General features: G+C 32.3%; 1 protein-coding gene across 11 annotated transcripts in view; it reads left to right on the top strand.

Moving 5' to 3' along the window:
* Positions 1 to 12992, top strand: part of Ccdc172 (coiled-coil domain containing 172) — a 111474-nt gene that overhangs the window by 38768 nt on the left and 59714 nt on the right. For all 11 annotated transcript variants that reach the window (XM_033761400.1, XM_010634556.2, XM_010634552.2 and 8 more), the window contains 2 exons: positions 8403 to 8504; positions 8846 to 8948. In XM_033761400.1, coding sequence (XP_033617291.1) covers positions 8403 to 8504; positions 8846 to 8948 — 205 coding nt within the window. The remainder of the gene's footprint in view (positions 1 to 8402; positions 8505 to 8845; positions 8949 to 12992) is intronic.

The raw sequence follows: 12992 nt of genomic DNA, 5'->3' as shown, positions 1-12992 counted from the left end.
CCTGTTTAGAAACTTCTGCCTACACCCATAACTTCAAGAATTTTACCTAATTTTCCAAAAGGTTAAATGTTTTAATATTTGGATCTTAAATCAATTTTGATTTTAATTTAGTACAAAGTGTGAGATATGCGTCTAGCTTTAAACTTCTGCAAGTGGTTATCCAATTTTCCCAGAACCATTTGTTAAAAAGGCCACTTTCCTTCTGCATGTGTTTTGGCCCCTTTGTTAAAAGATCAGGTGGCTGAATGTGTCTGAGGTTGTTTCTTCATCTTTTCTTCTGTTCTGTTGATCCACTTCTCTGGTTTTTATGCCAATACCATATTGTTGTTAGCCCGATAGTATAACTTGAAGTCAGGCATTGTGATGCTTCATGGTTTGCTCTCGTATTGCTTTTGCTATTCTGGGTTTCTTCTGGTTTCATATGAATTGTAGGAATGTTTTCTCTATTTCTGTGAGGAATGCTATTGGTATTCTATTGGGATTGCATTAAACCTGTGTTTCAGTTTTGGTAGTATGGTCATTTTGACAATTTTGTTTCTGCCTGTCCAGAAGCAGAGGATATCTCCATTTTATGATGTTGTCTTCAATCTCCTTTTTCAGAATACTGTAGTTTTTGTTTTTCAGGCCTTTTACTTCCTCGGTTAGATTAATTCCAAAAGATTTAATTTTTCATGATGCTTTTGTGAATGGTATTGTTTTCTTAATTTCTTTCTCAAGGAATTCATTATTAGAGCACAGGAATGCTATTGATTTTTGTGTCTTTGTAGCTTGTTACATTAATGAGTGTGATTATTAATTCTAGGAGTCTTATGGTGGAATATTTTGGTTCTTCTATGTAGAAGGTCATATCCTTTATGAACAATGATCATTTGACTTATTTCTTTTTAATTTGTGTCTCTTTTATTTCTTTTTCTTTCCTGATTGCTCTGGTTAACATTTTGAGTATATGTTGAATAGGAGTGGTCATAGTGGGCACCCTTATCTTGTTCCTGATTTGAAGGGAAATGCTTTCAATTTTTCCCCATTCGTAAGATGCTAGTCACTGCCTTGTCCTGAATGAGTTTTGTCAGGTTGCGATAAGACCCATCTATACCTATTTCCTTCAGCATTTTTATCATGAATGGGTGTTGGATTTTTTCAAAAGCTTTTTCTGCGTCTGTTGATATGATCATATAGTTTTTGTCCTTGTTTCCATATATGTGATGTAATGCATTTATTGACTTGCACATGTTGAACCATCCTTGCGTCCCTAGGATGAAACCTACTTTCATCTTTTTGATGATTTTTTCCATTCTATTTGCCATTGTTTTACACTTTCTTACTCTTTATTGTTTATTTATAGGTAAACCACTTTTTTCCATATTCTTATTTTCCAGCAAGCTATCTTGCTGAATTATTTTATTGTTCACAATCAGTTTTACTGAGTTTTCTATGTGTTTTAGTGTTACTTTCAGCTAATTACAACTTTGTTTTCTAATGTTAATTACAATTTTAAAATCAATTACATGTGCTGGTATTTTTAGAATGCTTTTGAATACTAGTGCCAATATTAGATGCCTTTTCTTTTTATTAAGTTTTGTTGAAATATTTCTAGAGTTTTTTTATTAATCACGGTGTCAGATTGAAGCTCTCTTTATCCTCTGCTACTTTCTTTTCCTCTTCCCTGCCTCTATTCCCCAGCCTACCTTTTTTTGGTTTTGCTTTTGTTTTTTTGGTACTGGGGATCAAATTTGGGCCCTTGCACTTGCAAGGCAGGCAGTGGAACCACTAAGCCAAATCCCCAGTCCCCCAGCCTGCCCTTTTTTGAAATGATCACCTAGTGAATTTTATTGATAAATATCCTATCATTAACCTTACTTAGTTCTGTCCTCATAGTCTTATATTTCTGAATTGTTTGATATTGTTTCATATTTTTGCATCCATATTTGTGAGATTAACCTTTTTTATGTGTGCTGTATTGACTTTACAAAGGGAATGCAAATGCGTCTTTGTATAGTTTGGAAAATGTAAATATTAAAATTATTTGTTCTGTCAAGGTTTGGAAGAATTCACTTGTGAAATTTTTTCTGATGACTTTTTTCCTTGACAGTAGAGGCAGAGAAAGGAGTTCAAATTTGAGCAGATATCAGAGCTATTCCTTCCCCTGGCAGCTTTAGTTTCCATTCTTGCCTATCAGTATTTGCTCTTCTATTCCATCTTTGAATTTGGGCCACTACATCTGTTATTTTCTGACAGTCGAATTTTTGCTCTCTTTTCTTTCTTCCCTTAGCTTCTCCCTCTGACCTCTCTCACTTAGCTTTTAGCTTTTAATGGTGATTAGTCAGCCCATCACATTGTTTTTTTAATAACTTCATTTTTAACTCTTCTTAGATGTTTTTGTTAATTTCTAGTACTCCACAATGTTTTTATGCCACTGGCAGATGTATTCTCCAATTTACAATTTTCAACCCCATAGTTAGATTCTATGTATGGTTTGACGTTGCCAAATTGCTGTTCATATATTTTAAAAATATGTTATTTATTGGTGGAAGGGGAAGGGAGGAAGGGAACAGGAATGAAAAAAAGGAATGAAGATGTATTATGTATACCAATTCCTCACAAGGAATGTAAACATTATGTACTATAAACATGTACTAATAAGAAAGATATTACTCTTACCCACTGTTACATTGAGCTTCTTATATTACATTCTGTTCAAAAATTTTTTTATAGACATAGCAAACTTCAACATGTTTTGTCATCTTTATAATCTCTCTACCTTCCAGCTTTACACAGCAACCTTTGCTCTTTGTGCTTAAGGCACATTAGCTTCTTTTGCTTTCCATTTATTTCATGCTTCCGTCTATCTCAGGGCCTTAAATGTGTTGTATTTGGGAGCCTTTTCTTATCTTTTAATTACTTAACTTAGTCATTCTTCTGCTCTATGATTAAGTATTACTTTCTTGGGAAATTCTTCTGTGTTACCTCCCCCACTCTAGTCTCATATTATCTTAGTTCCTCCAGCTATATTATTTCATAGCTCTCTGTACTTTTTATTCGGAGCAATATAATTATATCTTTGTATGTTTATTGATTCACATCTGTCTCCCCAACTAAAGTATAAATTTCTGTAGGGGTAGGAACTATATGTTTTGCTTATAGAGGTACAGTATTTCTGAACTTTGCATTCTGTATTCATTCATTTACTCAGTAATACTTATTGTATAATTTTTTTGTACCAGGCTTTGGTACAGGCACTGGGCTTAACTATAGTGACCAGAGAAAAAAAGAAAAAGAAAACTTCTGCCTTCATGTATCCTACATTCATGTAGAAAAGATAGAGATGGAGGCATGAGGGCTAGGAGATAAAGGAGGAAAGAAGACCCCACTGATAGTTTTGAGTAAAACCTGAAATTGGTATGGAAATGAGCCAGATGAGTATCTGGGTAAAGAGCACTTCACTGATCCGGGATAATGCAAAGCCCTTAAAGAGAGATTGTGCTTCATCTGTTTTTGAGTTAAGGCAAAGAGCCTAATTTATTTAGAATAAAAAGGAGAGCCATGTGTTCAGAAAGATGACAAGAATTCAGGTCACTTAAAACTTTGTGAGCTAGTCTAATGACTTTTATTAGAATGAAGTTAAAAGCCATCAGAAAGTTTTGAACAAAGGAGTGAAAGGTCTCACACTTTAATAAGTTACTTTGGTTACTATTGAACACTTACGAGAAGCAAAATGAGGAACAGAAAACCTGGGAGACAGTAGCAGTAGTCCAGATGAAAAATAATATTAGCTTGGGTAAGTGATGTAGCAATAGAAATGACAAGAGGTATTCGGATTCTGGATATATTTTTCAAGATAGATGAGCAAGATTTCATGATGGACTAAATTTGGGGTGTGAGAAAAGAGAGGCATTAAAGTTGATTCCAAAGTTTTTGGCTCAAACGATTAAACATGGACTACTTGGCATTCAGTATGTATTTGTGAAGTGACTAAATATTTATTCATTTTTAATATCTGGTAATTCATAGATGAAAACATTGTTTTGGCTTCAAAATGATGATTGTAATATTGTCATAATATTTTTCTTAAAATATTCCTATTTATTTCTCCCAATTGGTGAATTGGCTTTTCTTGGATGTTGAGATAAGATGTACATCCACTAATGATTGGCAGTGTACATATAAGAAAGACAACTCACATGTTAAAGAAGGGGATGAATTTTGATTGTCTTAGTTTGGCTTAATATCCATAGACATAAAACATAGCTATTGATTAAAACATTGGAATTTTTGGCAGTAAAATAAATTAAAAGTAATCACTATATCAATTTTAGCTCAATAAACTACAAATTTAAAAATAAAATAATAAGACAATAGAAAATGGGGGAATATTATCACCACATGGCAAGTGTTTATTCCAGTTTTATAAACTTCATTAGGAAATGAAATATTTTTTTTCTTTAAAAAAAATCAATCCTCAGACTACTTAACCTAAAGAATCAGGATGAAGAAAAATAATATATCCTCCATCTTAGTAATATTTAAATCAAACATATCTCCATGATTCTTACCTAAGATTTATTCATACAAATATCTCATCATCATATATCTAATAAATCAACTAATATTAAAATATTGTGTCTTTTTTTCATCTCTTAAAGATTGTGTTATGGGATACATCTATTATTAGCATGTGTTTATATTTTAAGTTTTCATTTAAAAAAGAAGCAGAAGCATAAATGTCAGTCTCTTTTCTTAGAACTGTCCACTTATTTACCCACATTGTCAAAGTGATTGTGAATAATCAAAAATATTTAAAGACAATTATATGATTTAATATATTTTACTGAGTAACTACTATGTGCTGTGTATGTACTATGCCAAGCATGGTAAAAGAATTGAGGGTTTAAAATGAAGGATACTACTTGTTTTCAAGGAATTTATAATCTAATGTGGAAGAGAGACAGGTAAAAGGATAAATTGAATATTATATAGATAACTTCCACTTACGTTCATGAAGGAATAATTTCATAGATTTCCTTTCTTCCACAAACAATTAGAAGGCTGGAGGAAATTATATGGCAAACTATTTTTAGGTATTGAGGCTAATAAAACTACAGAACTGTGATCCTTGAGAGAGGGGAAGGATGTAAACCCTGTGATTGTGTCAGCTTTCTACCTGGATACAGTTTTTAGACAATAGAATTGGAAGGAGAAACTTAAGCAATGCACAGCGGTCTGATTTGAAGATGCAAAGATTGGAGATCAGGGAGGCCAAGTCATCCAGAAAATTTACTTAAAAGGACAGGTTCACTCAAAGAAAAATCTGCATGGAGGTCCCCTTGAGTCTTTTTCTCTGTATAAACCTGTGCTCGCTTTGGGAAACTCCAGTATGCCGAGTAAAGAAAGACTACTGGGGAGCAATAAAGTGAGAAATGCTAAGAGCTCACATGAAACTGGGAGATATAGTAAGATTTCATTACACACAGGTCTAGCCTTAATAGTAGGATTAAATTTTCCTTAGATCGAATACTGTTTAACCACCCTATAATAATGTTCTAAACAAGTTTGAATCTGATCCACCGATAATCTATCTACTGAAATAAGCATCAACATCATTTAGAGGAAGACAGCAAACTCAAACATTCAACAGAATTTTAAACACAATAGCTTGTATCAAATCAGAAATCACTAAAACTGTGAAGAAGCAACAGTTACAATTTAGAATAAGGAGAAAATTGGATCAAAAAAATTCACCCAGAAGTGACAGGGATTATGCAATTAGGAGACAGAATTTAAAACTGCTTTTATTTATTAAATTTATTCAAAGAAATGAACATTGCGGAGAAATAGACTTAATAAAGAATGGAGGGGATCTGGGGGGAACTAAATAGAAAACAAAAAAATAACCGAGGAGACAGGAAAAATATTTGACAAAATTATTTAATAATATAACAAGGAATTTTCCTCAACTTGATAAAAGACATTTATGAAAAAACTCATAACTAATGCCATTCTTAATGGTGAAATAATGACAGTTTCCCACCTAATATCAGGAAGAAGAAAAAAGTATCCACTCTTACTGCCTCTAATCAACACTGCTGCAGATTTTAGCCAGGAAAAGCAAACAAAAGAAGGTACCAAAAGACATTCAGATTGGAAAGGGAAGAAAACTATCTATTCAGAGATAGCATGAGCTTGTATTGAGATTTTCCAAAAGATCTAAAGAAAACTATTAGAGCTAATTCAGCAAAGATGCAGGATATAAGATAAAATAAATTAATCATATTTCTACAAATTGTCAACAATTTGTTAGCAAATTTCAGAAAATTCTGTTTATAAAAACACCAACAATAAAATACTTAGGAATACATTTAACAAAAGTGTAATGTGTGCAACCAAAAACTATAGGAAACATTGAAGGAAAATAAATTACATAAAAAACTTGTTTGTAGATTGGGAGACAATACTGTTAAAATGACTGTACTATGTAAAGATCCAAATGCAATCCCCATCAAAATTTCATGTAGATATTTGCTAAACTTGGCAAATTGACCAATTCACTAAAATTTACTGGGAAATACAAAGTATCCAGAATAGCCAAAATAATCTTGAAAAAGAAAAACTGAGTTGGAGAATTCACAGTTCCTAATTTCAAACAATATAAAGCTACAGTAATAAATATAAGGTAGCACAGGCATATGGATAAGCAAGGTCGATGGAATATAATTAAGAATACAGAAATAAATTCCTCTTCATGGGCAGTTGGTTCTTGACAATGATGCAAAGATAAATCAATGAGAAAAGAATAATCTTTTAAAATAACAGTCCAGGCATAACTAGATATCCACATTCAGAAGAATGTACATGAACACAACATATACAAAACATAACTCAAATGAATCAAAGACCATCTCACCTTTGCTGCATTTCATACCAAACACAAAAATTAACTAAATGATATTAGAGCTACAATATAAAACTTTTTTTGTGCTACTAGAGATTAAAGAAATATAAAACTTAAGAAAAATATAATTGTAAATCTTTGTAACCTAGTGGTAGTGAATTTTTTAGATATGTACAAATAATGGGTAAATTGGACTTCATTGAAAACCAAGAACTCTTCTGTTTAAGGGTTCTATCCAGAAAGGGAAGACAACCACAAAAATGAAAGAAAATATTTTCAAGTAATATACCTAATACGGGACTCAGATCCAGAATAAAAATCTTGCAACACAACAATAAAAAGACAACTCACCTTAAAAATGAGCTAAGGATTTTAATAGACATTTATTCAAAAAACATATACAAGTGTCCACATGAAAAAAAAATACTAAACATCTAAAGTCATCAGGGAACTGCAAATCAAAAGCACAGTGATGTGGCTATCGTAAAGGTGGGCAGTAATAGTGTGAGGCTGCAAAGAGATTGGAAATGCCATGAATTACAAGTAGGGATGTAAAATTATACATCTGCTTTGGAATATGATTTGTTTCTCAAAATCCATGATTGTAATCCTAGCCTCTGGAAGGCTGAGGCAGGAATATAGTTAAGTTTAAACCCAGCTTGGGCAACACTTGTTTCAAAAGCTAAAAAAGTCTGAGGATGTATCTCAGTGCAAAGACTCTTGAGTTCAATCCCCAGTAAATAACAAAAACAAATTAACCTGGAGTTATTATATGACTTAGAAGTTTCATTGTTAGGCAATTAAGAGACTTGAAAACAAAAATGCACATGAGAATTTGTACATATATGTTCATGGTAGCATTATTCATAGGAGACAAAATAACTCAAATATAATTTGAAAAATGAAATTATAAAACAGTATACACATAAAATGGAATTTTATTAGGGCATAAAGAATAAACACTGATATGTGGAACAATATGAGTGGTCCTTGAAATCATACTAAATCAGAGGTAAAAAATTAAAGGCCATAGAATGTATGATTCCATTTTTGCAAAATATTCAGAATCAACAAATCCATAAAGAAAGTAGATTGGTAGTTGCCTAAGACTGGCAGACCTGGAGAAAACTGGCACTGACTGCTAACAGGAATGCAGTTTCTTTTTGGGGTGATGAGTGTCCCAGAATAAAGTTAGTAGATACAGAAATTTGAGCTATATTAAAGCCCACTGAATTTTGTACTCTAATTAATCAACAATGGAATAGTTGATATTTGTTTCTATTTCTATGAAGAATGCCACTGAAAGTTTGATGGGGAGTGCATTAAATTCTATATATCGGTTTGGATAGTATGGGCATTTTACTGATACTAATTCTTCTGATTCATAAACATGGGATTATCTTTGTTGTATCTTCAGTTTCTTTCATCAGTGATATATATTATCATAACAGATATTTCATTTGTTTGATTCAGTCTATTCTTATGTAATTTTTTATGTTATTGTAATTGTTTGTAGAAATAAAGTCCATGGAACATGACAATGGCCAATTAAATGAACTTCAAAAACAAAAGAGTGAATTGATGCAAGAATTACTTACTCTCCAAAGTAAACTTAAAGGTATTACTTTCATGACTTAGTTTACTTGCTAACAAATAGATACATTGGCTAACAAATGGTAGGGTAAAATAATCTTATAAAATGTATTAACTGGTTGGGATATAGTGCCACTATTGATATAAAAAATAAATAGGTACAAGAGTAATTAGATCATTGTTAAAGGTGCTGTTCCTATTGTCACAAGTTCTGTGAAGATCTTTTTTCATAATTGTGATGTTAAAATAGAAAATAATAATTAGCACTATGCATATTTAACATGAATCACCAAGAAGAGTATTTTCAGATGAGTGAATAAAGATAATCTGTAGGTTTAACTTTTTTAATATAAGAATTTTCTTTAGTTCTTAAAGATGAAGAGAAAGAAGCAATTTGTGCTACGAAATATCTAGAGGCAGAAAGAATAAAGGTCAATGAAAAGCCTCAAAATGATGCTGAATGCTTAAGGTGAGAGTTGTCTATTTTAATTTTATATTAATGGTGCTAATTTGTAAAATTAGAAAGATTTCAACATAAAAATAAGTGCATATGTGTTTTTTTAAAGTTCCAGATAATGACATTATTTTCCCTTTGTGTATTCTATAACTTGTAACTAAGCAAAGACTTCACTGGCTAGCAATTGCTACATGTAAGTAAATTCATGATGCATTAGATTGATGATGAAGAAATAAATTTTATCTTTTCTTATATGCTATGGATTGTTACTTATATTCTGATAACTAAGCCTAACTTTTTGGGGGGAAACAGATGATATTATGTTTAGTCTTTCTAGATTCTAGTGAGAAAAATCTCAATCTGTTTTACTTGAAATTGTCACTCTGGATTGGTTCCTAAAGAATGGAAATGTGTTTTCTGTGAGGGATATTTAGGTGCTTTTTATGTATTTGGGTAATAGAATAATGGCAGATGTCTGAAATGACATAATCATAAACACAAGGAGAAAATACCTCAAGTTTTAAATTTTGACTATTTATTGAGAATTTAGTGTTATATTTTCGGGATTTTAAGTTGTAAAGAAATTCCTACACTTCCAAGGCTTAATATGAGACAAGAAACTTCATTACTGAATCTAAAAAGAAGTAAATGAAGCCTTCTTTCACATAAATCATATACAAAAAATGTCCACTAGAGATGAACAAATGTTTCATATTAGCAGTGTATTGCTTGAGGCTGTAATTTTAGTAGATAGTGAGGAAATATCTCCAATTTAATTTTATGTTAAGTTTTATAAGCATAAAATATCAATCTCTTGAGTGATGTGTATAATGCAAAATGAGTTTCTGTAATGGCAATCTGCTCATTGATTTCTTTGCACTTTTAAAAATGGTAATGCACACTGGTATCATTATACTTAGTAGTGTGAGGGCTTCCGATATGAACTCCAGTTTTGTGGGTTTATAACTCAGTCATAAAAGTTTTCCCTCAGTTAAAATTAAACACACAAAGCCTGCTAGAGAGTGCTTTTTACTTCACAAATGATGACAGAAGAAATTCGGATAGAAACATCAGTCCATGTACTAATCCCTTCATTGCTTTTCAGCAGTTATGAATGAGATGCAAAAATTTATCAATTCTCAATTCTTTAATATGCGTATTTAGCTTCTTGATTAAAATGTTTGATGAACATGGGAAATAAATGTTTAGTAGTCTTCTCTCTTCTGTGGGGAAACAATGCAAGGCCTTCATGGATGCCTGAAACCACAGATAGTACTGAATTTTGTATATATTACGTTTTTCCCTATACATAAATACCTGTGATAAAGATTTATATTAGGCACAATAAAAGATTAACTACAATAATAAAATAAAGCAAGTAAACAATATACTGTAATACAAGTTATTTAAAACTTAGGAATTGTTTATTTCTGGAATTTTCCATTTAACATTTTCAGACTGTAATTGACCTTGAGTAACTTAAATCGTAGGTAACTGAAACTTCAGAAGTGAAATAGTGAAACTCTTGATAAGGAAAGACATGTATATGTAAAGTGCTTTTAAATTAGTGTAGAAGAAATGAGAATGTCTATGAGTCATTAGAAACCCAAAAGTTAAAGAGCAACTATATCAGGAAGATTTAAGTAATAACCCAAAAATTAAACCAAGGACAACCCAACAACAAAAATAAAAGTGAGAAAACACTTAAGCAAGACATAAAGACAGACTTCCGGTTCACCAATGGCAAACAGTAGGGCAAATGAGGATGAAAAGGCCGATAGTGAACCACCAGGACACCCTGAACTCAAAGCATAGGAAGTAACAAAACTGATCAATTAGGCTTTAGAAAAATTCAAAACAGATATAATTTCCCAGACAACCATAGAGATGGTGAGCAAAATGAAAGTCATGATTCGAGACTCTAGAACAGAAACTGACAAAAAATAGATGAGCTCAGGACCATGATAGAAGCCATGAAGGCCCAGCATAAGAAAGAAATGGGAAACAATGAATGTCCAACATAGGAAAGAAATGGAATCCATAAAACAGATTCAAACAGATACCCAGGAGATTAAAAACTCTATTGAAAGTGTTTTCAACATTATAAAAGAAAGAGAAGATATAATCTCAGATATAGAAGATAAGATTGCAGTCAGTGACTGTGAAAAGAGAGGTCTCTTTAAAACAGTAGGGGATCATGAGAAATTGATCCAACAACTCCGAGACACTGCAAAGAAGAATAACTTAAGATTGATAGGAATCCATGAAGTAGCAGGAGAAAATACAAATGACTTAAAAAAGTTATTCACAGAATTAATGACAGAAAACTTCCCAAACAGAGGGGAAGAATTAGACATACAGATAAGTGAGGCGTATAGGACTCTGACCACTATATAAAAAAAAAATCTACACCTAGACATGTAATAATCATCCCAGAAACCCAACAGAAGAACAAAATACTATAAGCAGTGAGAGAAAAGAAACAAATCACATGCAAAGGAAAGCCCATCAGAATCACACCAGACTTTTCAACACAAACCCTTAGGTCAAGGAGAGCCTGAAGTGAGGTATTTCAAGTCTTAAAAGAAAACAAACCTCCAACCTAGAGTGATGTATCCTGCAAAACTCTCTTTCAAAATGGATGGGGAAATAAGATACTTCCATGACAAAGAACACCTGAGAAACTTCATGAATACCAAACCAGCACTACAAGGAATTCTAAACAATATCCTAGAAAGACAATGAGGGTAACAAAACCATGAGGCCCAACAGAGCAAATCAAATAGGGAAGGCAAGAAACTAAAAGAAGGCAAAAAATTAAAAAGTCAACAAAAGGACAATAACATGACAATAATAAGTCAGTACATATCAGTTAAAACCATCAATGTCAGTGGCCTCAATTGATGAAATTAAGAGAAACAGACTGGCAGAATGGATTAAGAAGCAAAATCCAACAATATGTTGTATACAAGAAACACACCTAGTGCAAAGAGAAGCTCATAGACTGAAAGTGAAAGGATGGAAAACAATTCTCCATGTGACAGGAGCCCAGAAAAAAGCAGGGGGAGCAATCTTATTCACAGACAAAGTAAATTTCAAATCAAAACTGATTAAAAGAGATAAGGCCCCTACATCCTTATAAGGGAACAATTAAAGAAGAAGAAATGACAATCATAAACATATATGCACCAAATATTAATGCCCCTAACTATATAAAATAAATATTAAGAAACATGAAAAACTAAATAAGCACTAATACAATTGTAGTGGGGAATTTAAATATCCTATTTTCACAAATAGATCATCTAGGCAAAAAAATCAACAATGAAATACTAGAACTGAACCAAGCTTTTGAACGCATGGACTTAATAGACGTCTATAGAGTATTCCACCCCACAAAATCAGAATATAATTCTTTTCAACTGCACATGGGTCATTCTCTAAGATAGACCACATACTAGCTCACAGAACAGGTTTGAATAATTGCAAAAGAATTGAAGTTATTCCCTTTATATTATCAGATTATAGTGCAATCAAGCTGGAGATCAATAGCATAAGAAACCGTAGGAACTTCACAAACACATGGAAATTGAGCAACACTCTCCTGAATAATCAATGGATCACAGAGGGAATTAAAGAAGAAATTAGACAGTTTTTACAAATAAATGATAATACCAGTACAACATACAGGAATCTGTGGGACACAGTGAAAACAGTTCTATGTGTAAAATTCATAGCACTGAATGCCCACACTAGGAAAACAGAGCGAGCTCAAATAAACAACCTCATGATGAACCTTAGACTCCTAGAAAAACAAGAGCAAGAAAAAGCCAAAGTTCAAACAAGAGAAGAAATTACAAAGATTAGAGCAGAAATCAGTGCAATGGAAAACTAAGGAAACGATACAGAAAATAAATTAATCGAAGAGTTGGTTTTTTGAAAAAATAAATAAAATCAATAAACCCTTAGCTAACCTTATCAAAAAAAGGAAAGAAAAAGGGGCTGGGGATTTAGCTCAGCGGTTTGGTGGCCTGCCTTGCAAGCGCAAGGACCCGA

Source organism: Fukomys damarensis, unplaced genomic scaffold, assembly GCF_012274545.1.
Source record: "Fukomys damarensis isolate Sample0158 unplaced genomic scaffold, DMR_v1.0_HiC HiC_scaffold_8, whole genome shotgun sequence".
NCBI lineage: Eukaryota > Metazoa > Chordata > Mammalia > Rodentia > Bathyergidae > Fukomys > Fukomys damarensis.
Note: the sequence above shows the minus strand (reverse complement) of the source record. Positions and strands in the feature narration are given on the sequence as shown.